Source organism: Herpailurus yagouaroundi, unplaced genomic scaffold (assembly GCF_014898765.1).
Source record: "Herpailurus yagouaroundi ecotype Mexico unplaced genomic scaffold, PumYag 205, whole genome shotgun sequence".
Lineage (NCBI taxonomy): Eukaryota > Metazoa > Chordata > Mammalia > Carnivora > Felidae > Herpailurus > Herpailurus yagouaroundi.
Genome location: NW_024412436.1, coordinates 12,142,083 through 12,167,836, shown reverse-complemented (window position 1 = coordinate 12,167,836; position 25,754 = coordinate 12,142,083). Strand labels below are relative to the sequence as shown.

Below are 25,754 nucleotides of genomic sequence, written 5' to 3'. Positions count from 1 at the left end.
GATTCAACAACTCTACGTTATGCTACATTCAGTACAAGTGTAGCTACTATCTGCCCCGTTACATCGCTCTTACAGTATCCTGACTGTATTCCCCATGCTGTGTCTTTTATTCCCCTGACTTATTCACTCTATAACTGGAAGCCTGGATCTCCCTCCTCCTTCCACCCATTTGCCTCTTCTCTCACTCCCCATCCCCTCTGGCAACCATCAGTTTGTTCTTTATGTTTATAGGTCTGATTCTGCTTTTTGTTTGTTCATTTGTTTTGTTTTAGATTCCACTTATGACTAGAATCATATGGTATTTGCTTTTCTCAGTCTTTTTTCACTTAGCACAATGCCCTCTAGGCCCTTCCATGCTGTCTCAAATGGCATGATCTCATCCTTTTTTATGGCTGTGTAATATTCCACTGTAAGTATATATGTATGTATACGTGTGTGTGTGTGTGTGTGTGTGTGTGTGTGTGTGTGTGTGTGTATGTGTACACACCCCATTTTCCATATCTTGGCTACTGTAAATAATGCTGCAATAAACAAGGGGGTGCACATGTCTTTTTAAATTAGTGTTTTTGTTTTCTTTGGGTAAGTACAGGAAAGTAGAATTATTAGATCATATGGTATTTCTATTTTCAATTTTTCTGAGGTACCTCCATACTGTTTTCCACAGTGGCTGTACCAGTTTCCATTCCCATCAACAGTGCATGAAGGTTCTTTTTTCTCCACACCCTCGCCAATCCTTGTTATTTCTTGTCTTTTTGATTACCGTCATTCTGATAGGTATGAGGTGATATCTCATTGTGGTTTTTTCATTTTCCTGATGATGAGTGAGGTTGAGCATCTTTGCATCTGTCTGTTGGCCATCTGAACGTCTTTTTTTGAAAAATGTCTATTCAGGTCGTCTGTCCATTAAAAAAAAATTTTTTTTTAATGTTTATTTATTTTTGAGAGAGACAGAAACAGAATGCAAGTGGGTTAGGGGCAGAGAGAGAGGGAGACACAGCATTGGAAGCAGGCTCCAGGCTCTGAGCTGTCAGCACAGAGCCCAACATGGGGCTCGAACCCAAGAGCTGTGAGATCATGACCTGAGCCGAAGTTGGGTGCTCAACCGACTGAGCCACCCAGGCGCCCCTTCTCTGCCCATTTTTAATTGGATTGTTACTCATGTATATATTTTCTGGTGTTCAGTTGTATAAATTCTTTATATATTTTGGATACGAACCCTTTATCAGATATATTGTTTGCAAATATCTTCTCCCATTCAACAGGCTGCCTTTTTGTTTTGTTAACAGTTTCATTTACTGCAAAAACGGCTTTTTATTTTGGTGTAGTCCCCATAGTTTATTTTTGCTTTTGTTTCCTTGCCTGAGGAGACAGACCTAGAAAAATGTTGCTAAGGCCAATGTCAAAGAGATTACTCCGTATATAAAACTTTAGGTCTCACAATTAAGTATTTAATCCATTTTGAGCTTATTTTTGTGTGTGGTAAAAGAAAGTGTCCAGTTTCATTCTGTTACAGTTAGCTGTCTAGTTTTCCCAGCACCGTTTATTAAAAATGCTGCCTGGGGCACCTGGGTGGCGCATTCGGTTAAGCGTCCGACTTCAGCCAGGTCACGATCTCGCGGTCCGGGAGTTCGAGCCCCGCGTCGGGCTCTGGGCTGATGGCTCGGAGCCTGGAGCCTGTTTCCGATTCTGTGTCTGCCTCTCTCTCTGCCCCTCCCCCGTTCATGCTCTGTCTCTCTCTGTCTCAAAAATAAATAAAACGTTAAAAAAAAATAAAAATGCTGCCTATCCTCATTGTATATTCTTGCTTCCTTTGTCATAGATTAACTGACCGTATAATTGCGGGTTTATTTCTGGGCTCTCTGTTCTGTTCCATTAATGTACCTATTTTTCTGCCAGTACAATACTGTTTTGAGTACTACAGATTTATAGTCTATCTTGAAATCTGGTATTATGATACCTCCACCTTTGTTCTTTCCCAAGATTACTTTGACCTTTGGGGTCTTTTGTGGTTCCAAACACATTTTAGTATTATTTGTTCTAGTTTTATGAAAAATGCAATCGGTATTTTGACAGGGATTGAACTGAGTATCTTTCCATTTGTATCATCTTCAATTTATTATTTTTTAATGTTTATCTGTTTTTGAGAGACAGAGAGAGAGGGGGTGCAAGCACGGGAGGGACAAAGAGAGGGGGAGAGAAAATCCCAAGCAGGCCCCACCCTGTTAGTGGGAAGCCTGACGTGGGGCTCTATCCCATGAACCATGAGATCATGACCTGAGCCAAAGTCGGAAGCTTAACTGACTGAGCCCTCCAGGCACCCTTTTGGGGGAGTGTTTAGGATATTCTGTGTATAATATGTCTTCTGCAAATAGAGTAAAAAAAAAAATTTTTTTCTGAAAGAAGAGAGAGAAGACTCATAAACAAGGGAATCTTCAATAAGAATCACAGCTAATTTCTCTTCCCAAACCACGGATGTCAGAAGACAACGAGAAGACATATTCTTTGGGTTTTGTTTTGTTTTTTTTTGAGAGAGATGATATATTCAAAGTACTGAAAGAAAAGGATAGTCAACCAAAAATTCTATAAGAGAACTATCCCTCAAAAATGAAAGCAAAATTAAGACACTCTCAGACAAACAAATGCTAAGAGGGGATGGGACTTGAAGAGCTATATGACAATGAAAGCTAAAGGGAGTCCTTTGGGCTGAAATGAAAGAACACTAGTTGGTGACTCAAATCCACATGAAGGAATAAAAAACACTGGTTACAATAACAACACAGGCAAAAATAAAAGTCAGCATAACTGTACTTTTGGTTTGTGACTCCTTTTTCCATATGATTTAGAAGGTAAATGCATTAAAAATAATTGTAACTATGTTAATTGGCAAACAATATATGAAAGGTGTAATCTCCAACAACAATAATAAAAAGGAGGAGACCGATATACACAGGCAGAGTATTGGTATCAAACTCGGCTGTTATAAGCTTAATGTGTTCATTGCAATCCCCAAGGAAACAACTACACAAACAGCTAAAAATATTCAGAAAAGAACGGAATCAAAATGGGACACTATAAAAAATTTCTTAATAAGGGAAAGAAGGCAGTAATTGTGGAACTGAGGAGCAAAAAACACGCAAGACAGAAAACAAATAGCTCAACGCCAGGGGCACCCGGGTGGCTCAGTCAGTTGACTTTCAGGCTCTTGGTTTTGGCTCAGGTCATGATCTCACGGTTCGTGAGTTCAAGCCCCACATCAGGCTCCATGCTGACAGTATGGAACCTGCTTGGGATTTTCTCTCTCCCTTTCTTCTGCCCCTCTCGTGGGCAGTGTGTAAATAAACTTAAAAAAAAACACAAAAAAACCTCAATGCCGGAAGTAACTCCTTACCTTATTGGCAATTACTTTAAATGTAAATGGTTTAAACTCTCCAATTAAAAGGCAGATGTTAGCGGAATGGATGACTTCACTGAATTCAACCAAACATTTAAAGAAAAATTAACATGAATTATTTTTACACTCTTCCCAAAAACTGAAGAGGAAGAAATACTTTCTAAATCATTCTATGAGGCCAGCATTTCCTTGATCCCAAAGCCAGACAAAGACATCACAAAAAAAGAAAATAAAGACCAATATCCCTTATGAATATAGATGAAAAAATGTTGAACAAAATACTAGGAAACTAAATTCAGCAGCATATTAAAATGATTGTACACTGTGATCAAATTGGTTTTATCCTAAGAATTCAAGGGTGGTTCAACATAAAAGCAATCAATGTAATATACTATGTTAATAGAATGAAAAAAAAATACCGCATGATTGTCTCAAATAATACATAAAAAACATTTCACAAAACTAACACTGTTTTCTGATAACTACTCTCAATAAATCAGGAGAAGTGGACTTCTTCAATATAATAAAGGCCACTTATGAAAAACCCACAGTAAACACTGTACTCAGGTGAAGACTGAGAGCTTTCCCCCTAAAGTCAGAAATAGGACAAAGATGACCACTTTGCCACTTCTATTCAACATAATGTTGGAAGTTGTAGCCAGAGTAATTAAGGAACAAAAAGAAATAAAAGGCATCCTAATTGGAAAGGAATAAGTAAAACTATCTCTATTTGCAAATGACCTGATCTGATATCTAGAGAACCCTAAGGAGTCCACACATAAATAATTATTAGAATGGGGTGCCTGGGTGGCTCAGTTGGTTAAGTGTCCGACTTCTGCTCAGGTCATGATCTGGCAGTTTGTGGGTTCAAACCCTATGTTGGGCTCTGTGCTGACAGCTTGGAGCCTGGAGCCTGCTTTGGATACTGTGTCTCCCTCTCTCTGCCCCTTCCCCGCTTGCACTCTGTCTCTGTCTCTCTCAAAAATAAGTGAACACTAAAAATAAACATAAAAAAAGAATTACTAGACCTAGAAAATCAATTCAACAAAGTTGCAGCATAAAATATCAGTATGTAAAAAATCTGTTGTATTTCTCTTGAAGTTATTTATTTACTTATTTTTGAGAGAGAGAGACAGAGACAGAGTGTGAGTGGGGGAGGGTCAGAGAGAGACGGAGACACAGAATCTAAAGCAGGCTCCAGGTTCTGAGCCGTCAGCACAGAGCCCAACGTGGGGCTTGAACTTGCAGACCACAAGATCATGACCTGAGCCGAAGTTGGATGCCCAACCAACTGATCCACCCAGGCACCTCCCAGTTTTATTTCTATACACTATTCACTAGCAGTGAACAACTGGAAAAGGAAATTATGAGAACAATTCCATTTACAATAGCATCAAAAAGAACAAGATACTTAGGAATAAATTTAATGTGCGGAAACAAGACTTGTACACTGAGAGCTACGAAACAATATTGAAAGGAATTGGAAGATACAAATAATGGAGAGACCTCTCCTGCATGTGGACTGGAAGACTTAAAGTCGTGAAGATGAGAATTCCACCCAAATAATCTACAGATTCAGCGCAATCCCAAACAAAATCCCAATAGTGTTTTCTGCCGAAACAAGAACCCATCCTGAAATATGTTGAAATATCAAGGGACTCAGAATAGTCAAAACTGTCTTGAAAAAGAACAAAATTAGAGGACTTACAGTTCCAGATTTCAAAGCTTACTATAAAGTTACAGGAAAAACACACTGTGGTACTGGTATAAGGATAGACCTATTGCATTTGACCAACCGTACAGAATTGAGAACCCAAAAATAAACTCTCATATCCGTAGTTAATTCACTTGTGACAAAGAAGGGTCCAAGGCCATTGAACGTGAAAAAGACAGTGTTTTCAACAAACAGTGCTGGGGAAACTGGGCATCTTCATGTAAAAGAACCAGGTCAGGGGTGCCTGGGTGGCTCAGTCATTAAGCGTCTGAGTTAGGCTCAGGTTATGATCTCATAGTTCATGAGTTCCAGTCCCACATTGGGTGAGGTCTAGCCCTGCTTTGGGTGAACACGAGCCCTGTTTTGGGTAAAACATGAGCCCTGGGTGAGTCCTGCTTTTCTTTCTCTTCTCTTTCTCTGTTCTTTTTTCTTTTTTCCTTTCTTTCTTTCTTTCTTTCTTCCTTCCTTCCTTTCTTTCTCTCTCTCTCTCTCTTTCTCTTTCTTTCTTTCTTTCTTTCTCTCTCTCTCTCTCTCTCTCTCTCTCCTCTCTCTCATTCTCTCCCCTGCCCTCCCTCCCGCTCTCTTTTTGCCCCTCATGGGATTCTCTCTCTCTGCCCCTCACTCACCTGCACCCTCTCTCTCTCTCCACTTCCCCCCAAAAAAGAATGAAGTTGGACCATTACCTAATACCATATACAAAATGAACTCAAAATGGATCAAACACCTAAATGTAAGAGCTTAAACTACAAAGCTCTTAGAAGAAAACATGGGGGAGAATCTTCTTCACATTGGATTTGCCAATAATTTCTTGGGTATGGCATCAAAAGCACAGCAAATACAAGAAAAAAATTAGATACATTGGACTTTATCTAAATTAAAAGCATTCTGCAGCCCAGAATACTATAATGTGGGTGAAAAGACAATCCGCAGAATGGAAGAAAATATTTTCAAATCATAAATCTGATAAGGGATTGACATCTAGAATACATAAAGAACTGCTACACCTGAACAATAATGAAACAACCAACCTAATTCAAGATGAGGAAAGGACCTGAACAGACATATCACTAAAGAAGATATACAAATGGCGAATATGCACACAAAAAGATGCTGAACATCACTAGTCATTAGGGAAATGCAAATCAAATCTACAATGAGATACCAGTTTATACCTACTATTATGGCTGTAGCATAAGCCTGACAATTCATTTTTTGACTATAATGTAAGCTGCAGACATTAAGCTTCTCATTGCCAAGGCATCCGGTTCAAAGACAATGGTCTGGAATGAACATGCTGTCAGCTACACAACTAGACGAAGAGCCAGGCCACCCACCCATGTGGTTCCCCTTTTCAGAAAGCCCTGGGTGACCTAGATAACTGACCATTTGAACCGATCCCTCCTCCCTTTCTGTGCTTTATTTCCTGCTCTTTTTTATTTTTTTTTATTAAAAAAAATTTTTTTTTCAATGTTTATTTATTTTTGGGACAGAGAGAGACAGAGCATGAACGGGGGAGGGGCAGAGAGAGAGGGAGACACAGAATCGGAAACAGGCTCCAGGCTCTGAGCCATCAGCCCAGAGCCTGACGCGGGGCTCGAACTCACGGACCGTGAGATCGTGACCTGGCTGAAGTCGGAAGCTTAACCGACTGCGCCACCCAGGCGCCCCTTTGCTCTTATGTTTTAAATCCACCCATGTAGTCCTAGGTGCTCCACGCATGACCCCAACAAAGGCAGAACCCCAATCTGCTCCCTCTCTCTCTCTACAGATGGCCCTGGGCATGCAATGTACCCTCTAGAACTTGTAAATGATAAGCTGTGTTTCTTCAAAGTTCACAAACGGTCGCTGCTGGGGTGTGTCTGGGGATCGTCATAATAAGAACCACGAGGGCCTGTCTGGCCACAACACGGGCTCTGGTCAGGGAAAGATCTGTGGGGGCTGCCTCCAGGAGCACAACACTTTCTAGCCCACGGCATCGCTATCAACAGGCCGAGACGGACGCAAAACAATGGCGATTATCAGAAAAACGGAAGTGAGGATACGGAGAAAGTAGAACCCCCGTGCGCCACTGACGGGAACGTGCAGGTGCAGCTGCTGTGGGAGACGGCACGGCAAGTCCTCAAGGTCACACTCCGCATCACCGTATGACCCAGCAATCCCATTTCCAGGTGTCCACACAGAACAGGCACATTTCCAGGCGTACAGGCACCCAAACAGACGTACGCGTGCCAGCGTTCACTGCAGCGGCACTCACGTTAGCCAAAAGTTGAAAGAATATTCCTTAGCAGGTGGATGGACATACAAACCGTGCTGAACACATGCTGCGTCGTGGGTGAGGCCGGACACGTGCACGGCAAAGAAGCCAGCGACAACGACCCAAGTATCACACGGCTGCACTTAGCTGAAATACCTACAGTGGAAAAACTCATGCAGACGGCAGAACCGAGGTGACCGGGCAGGGGAGGAAGGACGCAGACCCACTGCTTAACACTTAGAGTCTCTGCCTGGGGGGTACAGGTGTGGGAAACAGGCAGTGCTGATGGTCACACCACATTGCAAGTGTAATTAATCGCCCTGAATTGTACACTTAAGATAGCCAATTGAGGGGCGCCGGGGTGGCTCAGTCATTTGAGCGTCTGACTTCAGCTCAGGTCATGATCTCACGGTTTGGGAGTTCGAGCCCCACGTCGGGCTTGCTGCTGTCGGCACAGAGCCCGCTTCAGATCCTCTGTCCCCATCTCTCTCTCTGCCCCTTCCCTGCTCAAGCACACTCGCTGTCTCTCACAATAAACATTAAAAAAATAGCAACTTTATATTATACATATTTTATTGCAATATTAAAATCATAAAAGAAAAAATGCCTTCGTTTCTGGGCTTTTCTGTTGTGATTCTTTTTTTTTCAACGTTTATTTATTTTTGGGACAGAGAGAGACAGAGCATGAATGGGGGAGGGGCAGAGAGAGGGAGACACAGAATCAGAAACAGGCTCCAGGCTCTGAGCCATCAGCCCAGAGCCCGACGCGGGGCTCGAACTCCCGGACCGCGAGAGCGTGACCTGGCTGAAGTCGGACGCTTAACCGACTGCGCCACCCAGGCGCCCCATTTCTGTTGTGATTCTTGGAGCCATTACATCACAAACTGCCTTACTCGTTCATGCGGATGCACACCTTGGCTGTAACTGTGGAAGGTGCGTCAGTAATAATTTTTAATCATGGCTTATGTAGCTCCTATGGCAGACTCTGTACTTGGCTCCTGGTTTTCCTCCCACATTTCCTCTCTTCAAGATTCTGGTTAGTGCCAAGAAAATGGAGAGGAGACAGGCGCCTGGGTGGCTCAGCGTCCGACTTCCACTCAGGTCATGATCTCACAGTCTGTGAGTTCAAGCCCTGAGTGCGCCTCTGTGTTGACAGCTCGGAGCCTGGAGCCTGCTTCGGATTCTGTGTGTGTCTTTCTCTCTCTCTGCCCCTCCCCTGCTCATGCTCTGTCTCTGTCTCTCTCCTTCAAAAATAAACATTTAGGGGCGCCTGGGTGGCTCAGTTGGTTGAGCGTCCGACTTCAGCTCAGGTCACGATCTCACGGTCCGTGGGTTCGAGCCCCGCGTCGGGCTCTGGGCTGATGGCTCAGAGCCTGGAGCCTGTTTCGAATTCTGTGTCTCCCTCTCTCTCTGCCCCTCCCCTGTTCATGCTCTGTCTCTCTCTGTCTCAAAAATAAATAAAAATGTTAAAAAAAAAAATAAACATTTAAAAAATTAAAAAAAAAGAAGATGGAGAGGAGCGTGCTCATACTTCCGTATCTTTGATCATCGGCTAAGCACGATAAAGGGGTAAAAAGGAAAGTTCCTTCCTTTTCCTCGACACTAGTTATCACGGGTGAGACAAATCTGGAAATGAGCCAACTTCCTTCTGCTGTGACCTGGGGTCAAAGGGACACCTTATGTAATCAGGGCACAATTAGCATCCGCTCCACGTGGCACTCTTGTCCTGTGCCCTCAGGCGGCAGCCTCTGCTGCCCACGGCCGGGGTTAGGCTCCTGGGCTGCAGTCCAACTGCCCTGTGACCTGAAGTAAGTGGCCCAGCTCCTCCAGCCCGCTGCTTGCAAACGAATGACTGAGGACACAAAGCATCCCACAGCGCACACCCAGTGCTTTGCAAGCAAAGTGGTCGTGCCGGTCTCTCCACTGGGTGTCGAGCAGGGGAATCAGTGTCAGATGGGACCACATGAAAACAGCCACCCGACTTTATTCTAGGCACCTTCTTGACAACTGCCGAATGCTTCCGGACTGAACTCAAACAAGGCTGAAAGACTGCCCCTTTTGCTAGCTGTCACCTGTGTTTTAGGTGCTGTTAAGTGGCAATGTGCCATCATAGACTCTGAAGGACAGTGCCATACAAACCTTCAAAAGATATTCTTTTTTATTTTTTTACGTTTATTTACTTATTTAGAGAGAGTGTGTGTGAGCGAGCAGGAGAGGGACAGAGAAAGAGGGAGGGAGAGAATCCCAGCGGGCTCTGTGCTGTCAGTGCAGAGCCCGACACGCGGCTCGATCCCATCAAGTGTGAGATCATGACCTGAGCCGAACCAAGAGTCGGCAGCTCACTCCACTGAGCCCCCCAGGTGCCCCAAAAGAATATTATTTTCCTCTCAGGTAGATGCCACGAAGGATACCTTTCTTAAGGGGAAGGAGCAGTCCTTTTCACAGCTCATTTGCTTTGCTGAGCTCTTGAAAACCAGAGCTCTGACCACTCATCTGAAATCGTAGTGAGCCACACCGAACCACTGTCTAGATCCATAAGCCGACCTCAGTATTTACATGCTGTTGCCTCCAGCCAGAGAGGCTTGAGCTCAAACACCATTATTTATTTTCTCCTTTAATATAAAAGGCTCACCTACTTAAGATACAAACTGTGTGAATATCTGAATTCAATATTTAGATTTTTACAGACACACAGTGGCTACGAAATGAACTTCATTGGGGCACCTGGGTGGCTCAGTCAGTTGAGCGTCTGACTTTGGCTCAGGTCATGATCTCATGGTTCCTGAGTTTGAGCCCCACTTGGGGCTCTCTGCTGTCAGCCCAGAGCCTGCTTTGGATCCTCTGTTCCCCTCTCTCTCTGCCTCTCCCCTGCTTGCACTGTCTCGTTCTCAATAAATTAAAATAAAAAATAAATTCAAAACTTAAAAATAGTGCCTATTTGTGGAGGAAGAGGGAGAACCTAAATATCCAAAGGAAACCAACCCTCCCCCCCCCCAATATTCTAGAATTCTCTATAGCTACTGATAGCAGACTGTCTTTCCATTAGGGGAATTTACAAGAAAGAAAAATGTAGAAAACCAGGAATTAACTCTGAACTTCCCGTAAGTCAAAAGAAAAACACCAGAGAAGCAGGCTAAAAGAGCACTTCACCGCACGTTACAAAAAAATGTTAGGTCGAATCCCATTACGCTGGTAATCTTCACATTTTGCAGGGACAAAGCACCATGGCGCTAGTGTTTCTTCCCATCGCCAAACCAACTACCACTCCAAACTGCTTTTTTCAAAACCGTTTTATTGAGACTCTCTAATTCACATAAAATAGTATTCACCCATCTCAAGTGTCCATGCTGTTCAACCTCTTAGTTTATCCAGTGCTATGCAACCATCACCACAACCAATGTTACGAAGCATTCATCGCTCAAAAAAGAAACCCTGTACTGCTCAGCATCCCATCTCTGCATTTCCCCCAATGTCCCCAGCCGCTGGCGGCCACTAACCTGCCTTCTGTTTCCATGCAATTGCCTATTCTGGCCATTTCATAAAATGGAATCATATTACATATAGTCTTTTGTGACTGGTTTCTTTCACTCGGCATAAGGTTTTCATTTGTAGTATTATTAACACTTTTTCATTTTCATTGCCAAATGATATTCTGTCGTATGGCTGTACTCTCTCTACCTGCTTTTGATCCTGTGGCTACATTTTTCAAATGCTTACCTGCGTGCTTTTTTCAAAATTAGAGAGCCAGATGGATGGAATAACTTTGTTAAAAACACAATAAAACAATAAGAAAATTAAAAAAGCCCTTTTTTTTTTTAAACGTTTATTATTTTTGAGACAGAGAGAGGCAGAGCATGAACGGGGAAGGGTCAGAGAGAGGGAGACGCAGAATCTGAAACAGGCTCCAGGCTCTGAGCTGTCAGCACAGAGCCCGATGCGGGGCTCGAACTCACGGACCACAAGATCATGACCTGAGCCGAAGTCGGCCGCTTAACCGACTGAGCCACCCAGGCGCCCCTAAAAAAGCCCTTTTAGTTAATTATAGTTTTGACTCTGTGAATGATACTTAGAAACAATTATTTTAAATAAATAAAGGTAAAAAGACATCCACTCTCTGTAGGGATTACAAACAGACAAAAGCTGGAGTTAAAAACAAAACAAAAGGAGACTACACAGAAAACTGTTTAACATTGGGCAGTTTGACTTTAACAGTAGAAAGTTGGGAAGCGAAGTCCCTAAATATCCTCCCTGAATTTATGCTCCATTAAGTTGAGTTCTGTGAAATCAGTAACAACATATTCTTAGGAAAATAAAGATAAAAGTCTTCATTCGCACCTTTGTTAATATATATGTGTAACTGCATAGAAATGCTCACAGAAATTTTGGGGGGTACAAATTTCTCAAATTTTCTTTATATAAAATATCACATTACAGAGACTTGATGGAGAAGGCTGGCTTCCAGACAAAATGTGAAAGGCCAGATTGATAGTAATTCTCTTCTTTTTCACCTTCTTTCTATATGGCTACCATACACTCTTTTTAGTTTTTTAAAGTTTGTTTGTTTATTTATTTATTTATTTAAGTACTCTGTCCACCTAATCTGGGGCTTGAGGTTTTCAGACTATGCCAGCCAGGAGCCCCTACATAGCTATCACATTTTAAGAGTACAACTGAAATCATGAAACAATAGACAAGAAGTAGAAAGTTGTCGGACTGGCCTGTCTGTAGCACCAGGTATCCTGGGTCCCACAAGCTATCTCTGAGAAAGGCACTCAGAGAAAAAAAGAATGTGGGTCTATCTACCGTTACCTGCTCTCAGGGCCCTTGCCACACTCTGAGACCCTGCCCTTCCCTGGCAGACTGTGGGAGGCAACCTGTTAGATGGCCCCCAGCGACTTGCCTCTTAGTATCCGTGCCCTTGGATAATCCCCTTCCCGTGTGGGCTGGACCTAATAACACGCATCGAACAAACAGAATATGGCAGAAGTGACAGAATATCACCTTCAAAATTACATTATGGGGAATCTGGGTGGTTCAGTCAGTTAAGTGTCTAACTCTTGATTTTGGCTCAGGTCATGATCTCACGGTTCGTGGTATCCAGTCCCACATCGGGTTCTGTGCTGACAGCACGAAGCCTACTTGGGAGTCTTTCTCTCTCTCTCTTGCCCCTCCCTCTCAAATAGGGAGTCTTGCCCCTCCCTCTAAAAATAAATAAGTAAGTAAATAAATAAGTAAACATTAAAAAAAATAAAATTACATTGTAGAAAAAGTGTGGCTTCTGGGGCACCCGGGTGGCTCAGTTGGTTAAGCATCCAACTCTGTTTTGGCTCTGGTCAGGATCTCACAGGTTCCTGAGATCAAGCCCTGCTTCCGGCTCTGTGCTGACAATGTGGAGCCTACTTGGGATTCTCTCTCTCCCCGCCCCCCCTACTGCCACCCCCCACGTTCTTTCTCTCTGTCTCTCTCGAAATAAAATTTAAAAACCTTAAAAAAAAAGTCAAAAAGGGAAGCAAAAATAAATAAAAACAAGGAGAGGGATGAAACATAAGAGACTCTTAAATACAGAGAACAAACTGAGGGTTGCTGGAGGGGCTGTGGGTGGGGGGCTGGGCTAAATGGGCAAGGGGCATTAGGGAGGGCACTTGTTGGGATGAGCACTGGGTGTTATACATAGGGGATGAATCACTGAAATCTACTCCTGAGATCATTATAGCACTATAAGGTAACTAACTTGGATGTAAATTTAAAAACAAATTAAAAAAAAAAAAAGGAAATCATGACCTGAGCCAAAATTAAGAGGTAGACGTTTGACTGACTGAGCCACCCAGACGCCCCACCATCGTTATCACTATTAATCCTATGGAGACAACCTCACTGTGTAGTAGGACAAGTACAACTCTGCTGCACAGAAAACACATCGGCTCTTTAGATGCCCTGGGTTCACACCCTAATTCTTCCCCCGTCTCCTGCAAAACAAAGGTACTGTGTAGATCAAACCTGAACTTCATTTATAAAAATTAAGGGGTCAAAAAAATATATTAAGGGATCAGCTTCTGGGACGTGGGGCGGTGTGCCGGAGAGGGCACAGAAGCTCCTGTACTTTCCCCATTCCTTGCCTTGTGCATCCCTGAGTTAGACCCTTTTACGATAAACTGGCAATCTAGTAAGTGAAAATCAATGAAAAAAATTAAAAATTTTAAAAACTAAAAATTAAGGGGTTTGGGTAGGCCATTTTCAAGGTCCTTTCTATTTCCAAAAGGTACATCTTTAGCCAAGATCACAGTCCCAAGACCTAGACCAACTGCCTGTTCAACATGGTCACTTAGGTGTCTAAGGGACTCCAGACACCTGGCCCCAGATCGCCACATTGCCTTCTGCCCTTTTCTCCCCACACTTGCTCCTTGTCTCTCTACATTCACACCCCCCTTAAGCGGCATCATCTCGCATCTGGTGCCTAAACCGCACAACTGGGGACAATCCTGGACTTTCTCACACCTACTCTATGACCTAGTTCAGTCAATTCCACCCCCTTAATAACTCCCAGTCCTCTTACTTCTTTCCAGCCCCAAGGCCACCCCATCAGGAGGACCAGCATCCCCTGCACAGATTACCACAGAAGCCCCTCCCAGCTACACTGCCTCTTATCTGGCCCTATCCTAACCCACTCTCCACACTGCAGAGGGAGCCGCCTTTCTAAAACCGTGCAGCTCACACCACATCACTCTTGTTCAAACCCGCTGGCAAAGCCCAAAGTGGTCACCACGAAACAACAATCCTTCATAACCTGGACCTTGCTGATCTTTCGAGCTTCAATCTCTCTACTGTTCTGTTCTCCACTATTTGCCCTAGATTCATTCTCCCCTTTTATTCTGCTCCAGACAAACTGAATATTGGCAGTTTCTGAAACGTGGCTTTAGTCTGTGTTGTGCCTGTCACCTTTTACGTCCTTCCTGTCCCCTTATCCCCATCTCCTTTACTTGGCTAGTGCTTATTTGTCCCTCTCTCAGCTTGGACATCCAAGCTTCCTCCTGGAAGCCTCCCATAGCCGTTCTAGGCCAGCATTTCTACAGCCTTGTGCTTGCTAAGTACCAGTCCTGACTCCCACCTTGCTAGACAGAACCTGTTATTTACTAGGCTCTCATACTCAAACACACAAAACTCAAAGGCAGGTTTGCCAACAGTGCCTGGCATATATACAGTGCTCAATAAATATCTATTAACTAAGTAACCCTGTATGGTATACAAAATAATATAAAACATTTAAAAAAAGATTTTTTTAACGTTTATTTATTTTTGAGACAGAGAGAGACAGAGCATGAACGGGGGAGGGTCAGAGAGAGAGGGAGACACAGAATCGGAAACAGGCTCCAGGCTCTGAGCGGTCAGCACAGAGCCCGACGCGGGGCTCGAACTCACGGACCGTGAGATCATGACCTGAGCCGAAGTCGGATGCTTAACCGACTGAGCCACCCAGGCGCCCCTATAAAACATTTTTTGTAAAGGGAAGAATTCTGCTATATAAATTCATCATCTAGTCAATCTTAAAGTATTTTCATGGACAGAATAATGGCCCCCAAAGACATCCATGTCCCAATCCCCATAAATATGTCACATTAAGTCACAAAAGGGAATTAGGAAGCAGATGGGATTAAGGTCGTTAGTCATTTGGCCTTAGAAAAAGGCAGATTATGCTACACTATCTGGGTGGGCCCAATGTAATCACAATGGTCCTTACATATGGAGGGGCTCGGTATGCCATTGTTGCCTTTGAAAACGTAGGAAGGGCAGCCAAGTGCTGAGAAATGCAGGCCTTTACATTTTTTTTTTTTAAATTTTTTTTTCAACGTTTATTTATTTTTGGGACAGAGAGAGACAGAGCATGAACGGGGGAGGGGCAGAGAGAGAGGGAGACACAGAATCGGAAACAGGCTCCAGGCTCTGAGCCATCAGCCCAGAGCCCGACGCGGGGCTCGAACTCACGGACCGCGAGATCGTGACCTGGCTGAAGTCGGACGCTCAACCGACTGCGCCACCCAGGCGCCCCAGGCCTTTACATTTTTTAATTGGAACACATTTAGCTAGGTACGCACAGTCCTGTCCATCAAAGTTCTCACCAATCCCAGTATCCCAATCCTGGCCAAAACCACAGTATAGAACTTACTTGGCTGACTCCATTAGGCATTCAAGTTTAGAACTAAAAAGGTTCTACTATGGTTGAAGGCAGATATGTAAAATGCAAACTGGGCACCTGCATCATCAGTTTTTACTTTAGACATCAGTTAACCTGCCAGCAGGCACATTATACCAGACGTTAAACCAGGGTGGCACTGGGCACGCGTTTTTAGGAATATACCTTAGGGGAGCAAGGGGGACAGGTGAATCTAAAAGAGAGCATTAGAAAGATTTTAGGAGATAAGGCGATACTGACAAAAGAGGGAAGATGGAATTAAAGTCAAATTAAACCAACGGCTTACTTTTACTGAATGCTGCCCCTGATCAGCCCCTCAAAATCATCCTGCTACATACATAAAGACTACAAGTACCATTTGGAAGCACCTATCTTAGGCTGAGTATTTGATAAAGAGCTTAACTACAGGATCACTCATTCTAAGGACCATTCTTTCAGGAATGGTAGGATTAGCCCTCTTACAGACAAGGAAATGAGTTACTTTCCTAAGATCACTCAGGTAGGAACAGGCAGGGCCAAAGTCTTTGTTCTTTTCACTCTGCACGCCTGACTCCAGCCACAGATGCATTTCCCAGATTTGTTTTTTTTCTAGCTTTCAAGCCCTCCTGGTCACCTCCCAGCTGGAGGCCCCCAGCTGAACAAGTCAGGGCACTGAACAGCCAGTGGTAAGTCAATCTGGAAGTTCTTCCTTTTCCAATTTCCATCTGCTGCCTATCTCTGGCTTCCTGCCATTTGCTGAACTGTTTTTGTTAAATGCTTAAATACTAGGGTGACTGAGTAAATAAAGTATGTTCTATGGCAACCACCAAACACTTAATAATCGGAACTTGTCTTTTCCAACTACACAAAATGTATGTGTCTAACGCTTGCCAGGGGCTAGGCTGGAGGGAAAGAGAAATGGAGAGTAACCGCTAATGGGTAAAGGATTTCTTTTAAGGGGGATAAAATGTTTGAGAATTAGATAGAATGATATATTATAAGCAAGTGCAGCGTACAAAGAAGTATACTCTGAATACATTATTTCCATTCATTCAGGACAAATAAATTGGTTTCACTTTGAAGTGGAAGACTGTGAGTCACTCTTTTCTTAATACTTGCAACATCTTTATTTTTTGCTTTTCAGCAAAATATTATAGCAGCAAAATATATAGAACTGTATATTCTATGAGAATATATAAAACCAGGACGTTGTACACTTTATGATGGTGAAGTTCATGGCATGTAAGTTATATCTCAAAAAAAAAAAAAAAAAGACTGTAGTTAACATCAAAGGAGCAGAGGCGTGCCTGGGTGGCTCAGCTGGTTAAGCATCGGACTTCGGCTTGAGTTGTGATCCCACGGTTTGTGGGTTTGAGCCCCACATCAGGCTCTCTGTTGTCAGCGTGGAGATGGCTTCTGGTCCTCTGTCTCCCTCTCTCTCTGCCCCTCACCTGCTTGCACTCTCTCTCTCTCTCCCTCTCAAAAATAAACTTTCAAAGGAGCAGATATTACCAAGTGTTGGAGAAGATGTGGAAAAATTGTAACCCTTAGATGTTGCTGGTAGGAAATGTGAAATGGTGTAGCCACTTTGGACGACAGTTCAGCAGATCTTCAACAAGTTAAATGAAGCACTGATTTATAATGTGGCAATTCTACTCCTAGGCACACATAACCAAAAAAATGAAAACATACGTCCACATAAAAACTTGTACACTACCAGAAAAGACCCCACACAGCCAAAGTAATGTTGGAAAAGAAAACCAAAGCTGGAGGCATCACAATTCCGGACTTCAAGCTGTATTACACAGCTGTAATCCACACGACACTACGGTACTGGCACAAAAACAGACACTCAAATCAATGGAACAGAATAGAGAACCCAGAAACGAACCCACAACTACACGGTCAACTAACCTTTGACAAAGCAGGAGAGAGTATTCAATGGAAAAAAGACAGTCTCTTTAGCAAGTGGTGCTGGGAAAACTGGACAGCAACATGCAGAAGAATGAAACTGGAACACTTTCTTACATCACATACAAAAATAAATTCACAATGGATATAAGACCTAAATGTGAGACAGGAAACCATCAAAATCCTAGAGGAGAAAACAGGCAGCAACTTCTTCCATCTCAGCCGCAGCCACTTCTTATTACACAGCTCTCCGAAGGCAAGGGAAATAAAAGTAAACATAAGCTATTGCGACCTCATCAAGATACAAAGTTTCTGAGGCACCTGGGTGGCTTAGTTGGTCAAGCGTCAGACAACTTTGGCTCAGGTCATGATCTCATGGTTCTTGAGTTCGAGCCCCACATCAGGTTCTGCGCTGACAGTATAGAGCCTGCTTCGGATCCTGTCTCCCTCCTTCTCCCTCTCTGCCCTTCCCCCACTTGTGCGTGTGTGTGCACACAAGCTCGCTCTTGCTCGCTCTCTCTCTCAAGGGAAAAAAAAGATACAAAGCTTCTGCACAGAAAAGGAAACAATCAACAAAACTAAACAGCAACCAAGGGAATGGGAGAAGATATTTGCAAAAGACATATCAGATAAAGGGTTAATATCCTAAATCTATAAAGAACATATTGGGGTGCCTGGGTGGCTTAGTTGGTTAAGCGTCTGACTTCAGCTCAGGTCATGATCTCATGGTTCCTGGGTTCAAGCCCTGCAGGGGGCCCTAAGCTGACAGCTCGGAGACTGGAGCCTGCTTCGGATTCTGTGTCTCTCTCCTCTTCCGCTTGTTCTCTCTCTCTCTCTCTCTCTCTCTCAAAAATAAAATAAAAACATTAAAAAAAAAAGAATTTATCAAACTCAACACCCAAAAAATAATCCATTAAAGAAACAGGCAAAAGACATGAATAGACACTTTTCCAAAGAAGACATCCAGATGGCTAACAGACACAAGAAAAGATGCTCAACACCACTCATCATCAGGGAAATACAAAGCAAAACCAGAGTGAGATACCACCTCATACCTGTCAGAATGGCTAAAATTAACAACTCAGGCAACAACAGGTGTTGGCGAGGATGCAGACTAAGAGGGACCCTCTTCACTGCTAATGGGAATGCAAACTGGTGCAGCCACTCTGGAAAACAGGGCGCATGCACCACCTCAATGTTTATAGCAGTGCTACCGACAAGAGCCAAAGTCTGGAAAGAGCCCCAATGTCCATCAACTGATGAATGGATAAAGACAACGCAGTAGTATGAATGTTCAATGGAATACTACTCGGTGACCAAAAAGAATGAAATATTGCCATTTGTAATGACATGGATGGAACTACAGTGTATTATGCTAAGCAAAATAGGTCAGAGAAAGACAAATATCATATGATTTCATTCACATATGGAATTTGAGAAACACAACAGATGAACACAGGGGAAGGGAAGGAAAAATAAGATAGAGAGAGGGAGCAAACCGTAAGAGACTTTTAAACACAGAACAAACTGGGGGTTGATAGAGAGGAGGCGGGTGAGGTAATGGGCTAAATGGGTGATGGGCATTAAGGAGGGCACTTTTGGGGATGAGCAGTGGCTGCTGCATGTAAGGGATGAATCACTGGGTTCTACTCCTGAAACCAGCACTATACTGTATGTTAGCTAACTTGAATTTAAATAAATAAAAAACGTACTCTAAAAAAAACAAAAAAACCCAAAACCCCTTAAAAACTGTAATGTTCAGGGGTGCCTGGGTGGCGCAGTCGGTTAAGCGTCCGACTTCAGCCAGGTCACGATCTCGCGGTCCGTGAGTTCGAGCCCTGCGTCGGGCTCTGGGCTGATGGCTCAGAGCCTGGAGCCTGTTTCCGATTCTGTGTCTCCCCCTCTCTCTGCCCCTCCCCCGTTCATGCTCTGTCTCTCTCTGTCCCAAAAATAAATAAACGTTGAAAAAAAAAATTAAAAAAAAACCAAAAACTGTAATGTTCATAGGAGCATTATTCAATATAGCCTCAGAGTAGAAACAGTCCCAATGTCCATCAGCTGACAAATAGATAAGTGAAATATGACATATCCTTTGCAGTGGAATATTAATTGACAATAAAAAGAAATAAAGTACTGATACATGGGGGCACAACATAGGTGAATCTTGAAAATATTATGCTAAGTGAAGGAAGCCAGTTGCAAAAGGCCATATACTGTACAATTCCATTTACATGAAATGTCCTGAGTAGACAAATCTGTAAAGATAGATTAGTGGCTGCCTGGGGCTGGGAGGTCTCAGCAGAAAATGGGAACGGCTGCTAGCAAGTATGGGGTTTCTTTGTGTGATGATGAAAATGTTCTAAAATTGATGGTGGTAATGGTCGTACAGTTTTGTGAACGTACCGAAAATGAGTGAATTATACACATTAGGTGAAGTGTATGGTATGTGAGTATCTCAGCAAAGCTGTTAAAAATTTATAGGCTCGCTTTCATTCACTTTTAGGATATTTACTTAAAGCTATGCCAGATTCAACTATAGTGAGAACATGATGTGATGCAGCTTGAAATCCTGCTTCATCGACTATATTAAAGAGATTCACTTCTCTAAAGGAAACAGTCTCGTAATAAAATGGTAACTGGTGGGCTCAGTCAGTTAAGCTTCCAACTTCGGCTCAGGGCATGACCTCTCAGTTCACGAGTTCGAGCCCCATGCGGGGCTCCGTGCTGACAGCTCAGAGCCTGGAGCTTGCTTCGGATTCTGTGTCTCCCACTCTCTCTGCCCCTCCCCCACGTGTGCTCTGTCTCTTGTCTCTCAAAAATAAACATTAAAAATAAATGAATAAATAAGTAAAAATAATACATAAAATGGCAACCAGACTTCTGTGAGGCCAAGTTCAAGGTTTTTAGAAGTGCTGCCCCTGGGTATTCACTTTCAAATGCCCCCTCTCTATAAGACAGCTTTCATACTATTCTTACTTTCTGATAATAGACTTTAGCCTGCTGCTCATTAAAGCAAAAAAACAACACAAGTGTTAGCTCCAGAAAACCTGTAAATAATGACATGTCTCCTCATACTACTGCTCACCTTTTTTTTCCAGTACTAGCTTTTGGAAATACAAAAAATTATTACCAATTAACCCAGGTAAAGAGGCATAAGAGTAAATAAATTCACCTGAATATGTTTTTTAAAAAAGTATTGAGAGAGCACCTTACTATTGCTGGTTTGGGACTGTCAAGGCTTTATATGTCATTTCACATTTGAAAAGCTATCGTATTATCAGAAAAGCGCCCATCTGCAAAATGTTGAGGCTTCATCTCCTTAGGATCTTGGGATTTCCCAGTGAAAAGAAGCACTAACATGCCCACGTGTAGACACCTATGCAGGGACTCTCTGCACTGTTTGTGCTGACATGGGAGCCGGATTCGGAGCGACAAGATGGAGACATCTTTAGGGAGCTTTACTCCAGCTAAGGAGGAGGACGCTGAACTGTGGCAGTGGAGATGGACAGAAAGAGACTAACCAGGGAGCTGTCAGAGAGACAGGATCATTCAGATCTGGTGACGGGGCACGCACTGAGAGAGCCCGAGCTTCGGCGATCTCTCGGGGTACAGGGAGAAGGCTCCCAGGCCATCCTGAAGCTCCATTCCAGGTCCTTTCCAGGTGTCGAAAGAAGTAATTCTGCCCTCATGAGAAGCTTTCTACCCAGTTTGAAATTCTACTGCTCACCCAATTTGACAACAAAACTTACAGTACAAATAACAACGTACCCCTTGCATATATATATTAAAAAAATCCTCTATAGGTACAGAGGTAAGTCACTGAATTTTAAACAAGTTTAGACCATACGACCTCTTCGAAATCTTAGGAATTCATAGCTCAGAAAGGAATTTTATAGCTATATATACAGATGAACATCATCATTATACAGTCGAGGAAACTGAAGTACAGAATCATTAAGTCTCACCAAGTGACCTAGAACCAGAAGATTTGAACTCCGGTTTTGCAACTGCCAACTCCATTTTCTTACGCTTCTAAACTCATTGCATTTAAGATATATAACTTAAAGCTAATCTGTATAAAGACTATCCATAGGTTTTATAAATCATATATTTCAAATGCATTAGGAGGCAGTAATTCCACACATATCTGCTTGCTGGATAGTAAGTACTGAATAACTAAATAATATCATCACACCTAGGGAAAATGGAATAAGGTCATGCGTGGAAGGAAGGAATAAAAGCAGCCATCATCCTGAAGCTATGATTGACCCACATACATATGCAACTGGATCTCAGTTCTCAAAAACATCAAAAGATCGTACCAGAGAGGCACAAACTGCTCTTGGATTACAGTTATTGAATAAATCAATCTATATATAAATAGCACTACATACATTATCTGATTTACTGTAGATCTTTTAAGAAAAGGCTTTCATATCTCTTTTCAAAAATCATTTTAGGGGCACCTAGGTGGCTCAGTCGGTTGAAGTGTCCAACTCTTGATTTCGGCTCAGGTCATGATCTCACGGTTTGTGGGACTGAGCCCCGTGTCGGGGTCTGTGCTGGCAGCACAGAGCCTGCTTGGGGTTCTCGCTGTTCCTCTTGCTGTGCCCCTCCCCCTTCACTTGCACACTCTCTCAAATTAAATAAACATTAAAAAAAATTATTTCAATTTCAGCCTACTAAGGAAAAGCAAGGATGAAGGGATCAGTCAACAGGAAAGCCTAATTATAAGCTACATTAAAAAGTTATCAAATGAGGACATCTGGGTGGCTCAGTTAGTTAAGCATCCTCAGCTCAGGTCATGATCTCACGGTTCGTGAGTTCGAGCCCCGCATCAGGCTCTGCACTCTCAGCACCGAGCCTGCTTTGGATCCTCTGTCTCCCTCTCTCTGTGCCCTCCCTCACTCGTGCACTCTCTCTCTCTCTCTCTCTCAAAAATAAGCGAATAAACATTAAAAAAAAGTTATCAAATCACTTTATTGAAATAATAAGGGTAAGTCTGTAGGAACCGGAAAGTTTCATCTTTTACTCCAAATGAAAAAACGAATAAAAATACCAGATATGGATACAATGACTATATTTCTAATCAGGCAAAGAAGCAGAAGATGAGAGGAGACGCTCTCCTTCGTCCTCTTGAGCCTCATGCAAAGCCCGCTGACTTGGGTGAAGCGGGGCTATACTAGGAGTCCCAGCCTAAGATGTGCCTGAATGTTGCAGGCCCACATGTTTCTGATGAAAAACAACCAGGGGCTGCCTGTTTTCAGGGGTGCCTTTGGTTCAGGGGAAAACAAGGTCCAAAGCTCCCCACTTTAACTGCCAAACTATACACCAAACAAGAAATACTCGGGGGGGGGGGGGGGAGGAGAAAGAAATACTCTGAATTACTTTGTAACCAAAGTGATACAATGAAAACTAGATGTCTTATTCAACACTGATGTAAGACGTATATTAATATATGCTAACACAATTATTCACTTCTGGAGTTGGAAAGATCCCATGAAGAATTTTATGGGAAGGAAGAAGACAACATACGTTTAAAGTACCTGGTGTGAAAGCATGTAAAATAATTAAAATTTCAGCACATTGTTACGGCAAACTACTGGGAAGAGGCACAAAGAAGTGGTACAGGCGTGCGAGACATCACGTGCGTGACATGCCACCTGGCTGGATCCATATGTGCTACTAGAGAACCAGCTCCAGAGTCTATTAAGAGAAGTTCGCGGTTCGTGAGTTCAAGCCCCGCGTCGGGCTCTGTACCGATGGCTCAGAGCCTGGAGCCTGTTTCAGATTCTGTGTCTCCCTTTCTCTCTCTGCCCCTCCCCCGTTCATGCTCTGTCTCTCTCTGTCTCAAAAATAAATAAACGTTAAAAAAATTAAAAAAAAAAAAAGAGAAGTAAAGCAAGATGTAGGACAGTATACAGAGTACGGGACAGAAGATGTAGGACGTTATACAGAGTATGGGAGAGAAGACAGTTTATTTTTAGGTAGAGAACAGTATAAAAAAGGATTTTTTAAAAGTACCTTGTGCTATCTTCTTAGTGGTGCCTCTTTTGGTTCTGGAGCTTCTTTTTCCAGGTATTTTTTTGTCCTTTCCCATGGAGGCCTGCCCGTCCTTGGGGCTTTCATAGGAAGTGTCCCCCAGGTTCTCACACACAGCCAACTCACAGCTGGGGGTGCAGCTCTCATTATTGTTGAGACTGTCCTGCTCGCACACTGCAGGTCTGCCCATTGCACTGGCACCCGGGCTCAGACGCTCCTGCCCGTCCCCGTCAAGCTGATTTTCATTTTCATCCGATGCAGAAGCTAAGTGTGTTACTGTACTTCCCACGCCGTCACCAGGATGATACCCATCTTGTGGTTCTATCTGCAGATTATATGTAGGAGTTTCGCTGTCATCCATTAGAGCATCTTTTGTTGAACCATTTATGTTTCATCAAAGTCCTTCCATGTCTACAACGACAAAAGAGAAAAAAAGCTATTTCATTTTCTAAACCCTGGGTTCTCAGTGATCGTTGTCTCTTGGGTCGTTTCGCTGTGAGCAGGGAAAGGATGGACATGACCACAGCTCACTCCTACTACTTCTTCTCGCTCACCACCCCACCCAACCTCCACTGGTTCCTGCTTGAAGACAAGCGTTCTCAACCCTTGCTGTGTGTTTACTACCTGGAGAGCCTGTCCAAGATGGAGCCCTGGTACTGATATACTTAGGTAAGTTCTCCGTGTTACTGTCCCGTGCATGATGTTGGGACCCCTACCTTAATGAAAGCAATGAAACTACTGGTTAAATGAGGTCATCTGCTAAAATCCATCACTCATATGTTATCCCTGGATACTTACCAGACAAATGAAAGCCGGATAAGTCCTCATCTGGCTGGAAAACAGCAATATTTGCCAACGAGCACATTTAGGATATTTTTTAAATAAATTGAAAAAAAGGTATGTAGAAAATTTAGGGAGTATATGCTTATACCATAGTCTCATTACATCATTTATTTCCACAAAGCAAGCCCTGGAAAGTACCTTAGAATTGTCAGCAAATTCCTTTTATACAATTGAAAAAAAAAAAAAAAAAAAAAGGGAGGGCCACAATTAACTCTAGACTAGTTTAGACTTGGAAAATCTAAATCTGCTCCAAGGATCCTTCTAACATTTTAAAACTACACAAAACAGATTCTAAGCCTCTCTTGTCAGACATGTCTTGTCCCCTCTTATCCTCTGAAAGTATATTACATTTTAAGGAAAAATTATGCCAGCTAGAATTTAAAATTTTTTGCTTGCCAATCACTATTTTGGGTTTGAATCAAATATAATATTCCAGTTATCTGAGAAAAAGTTTAGTGATTTTTTTTTTAAATTCTTCAAATTAACAGAAATGCTTATTTGGCCTTTAGAATCATGTAAATAAAGTATAATTCTTTTATTTTATTTTTTTTAAAAAAAAATTTTTTTTTTCAACGTTTATTTATTTTTGGGACAGAGAGAGATACAGCATGAACGGGGGAGGGGCAGAGAGAGAGAGGGAGACACAGAATCGGAAACAGGCTCCAGGCTCTGAGCCGTCAGCCCAGAGCCCGACGTGGGGCTCGAACTCAAGGACCGCGAGATCGTGACCTGGCTGAAGTCGGACGCTTAACCGACTGCGCCACCCAGGCGCCCCAAAGTATAATTCTTTTAAAACATGAAGACAAAGTACAAAATAAAACATCAGCCCTACCTGGATTGTATCACATGTTTTCAACGTATTTTGCAACTGGAGTATTTTATTTGTTTTGTTTTTTTTTTTTTAATTTTTTTTTTTCAACGTTTATTTATTTTTTTGGGACAGAGAGAGACAGAGCATGAACGGGGGAGGGGCAGAGTGAGAGGGAGACACAGAATCGGAAACAGGCTCCAGGCTCTGAGCCATCAGCCCAGAGCCTGACGCGGGGCTCGAACTCACGGACCGCGAGATCGTGACCTGGCTGAAGTCGGACGCTTCACCGACTGCGCCACCCAGGCGCCCCTGGAGTATTTTATTTGATTCAAACATAAAAATACCTAAATCTGGATGGTATCATTTTCCTTTTACCACATATCTCTACTAACTTAGGTTTAGCCCTGAAATAAATTCTAAACACAGTATAGTTCTTAATTTAGAAAGCTATTATTTTAATGAGGTATCTTTGAGATCACTATCATGAGAGAACCCAGCCTCAAATGACTGTTGAAACGTCTGTGGCTGGAGGAGCCTGGGTGGCTCAGTCGGTTAAGTGTTTGACTCTTAGCTCAGGGCTCCGCGCTGGGCATGGAGCCTACTTACTAAAAAAATAAAAAA

The 25,754-nt window shown here is 42.9% G+C and overlaps 1 protein-coding gene across 3 annotated transcripts in view; it reads right to left on the bottom strand.

Annotated features, from left to right (window-relative positions):
* Window positions 1-25,754, bottom strand: part of CNST (consortin, connexin sorting protein) — a 118,736-nt gene that overhangs the window by 50,986 nt on the left and 41,996 nt on the right. For 2 of the 3 annotated variants that reach the window (XM_040451874.1, XM_040451876.1), the window contains exon 2: window positions 23,462-23,890. In XM_040451874.1, the coding sequence (XP_040307808.1) occupies window positions 23,462-23,840 (379 nt within the window). In that variant the 5' untranslated portion in view covers window positions 23,841-23,890. Of the gene's footprint in view, window positions 1-23,461; window positions 23,891-24,103; window positions 24,123-25,754 lie in introns of those variants that run through there. The other variant, XM_040451875.1, reaches the window with a different exon arrangement.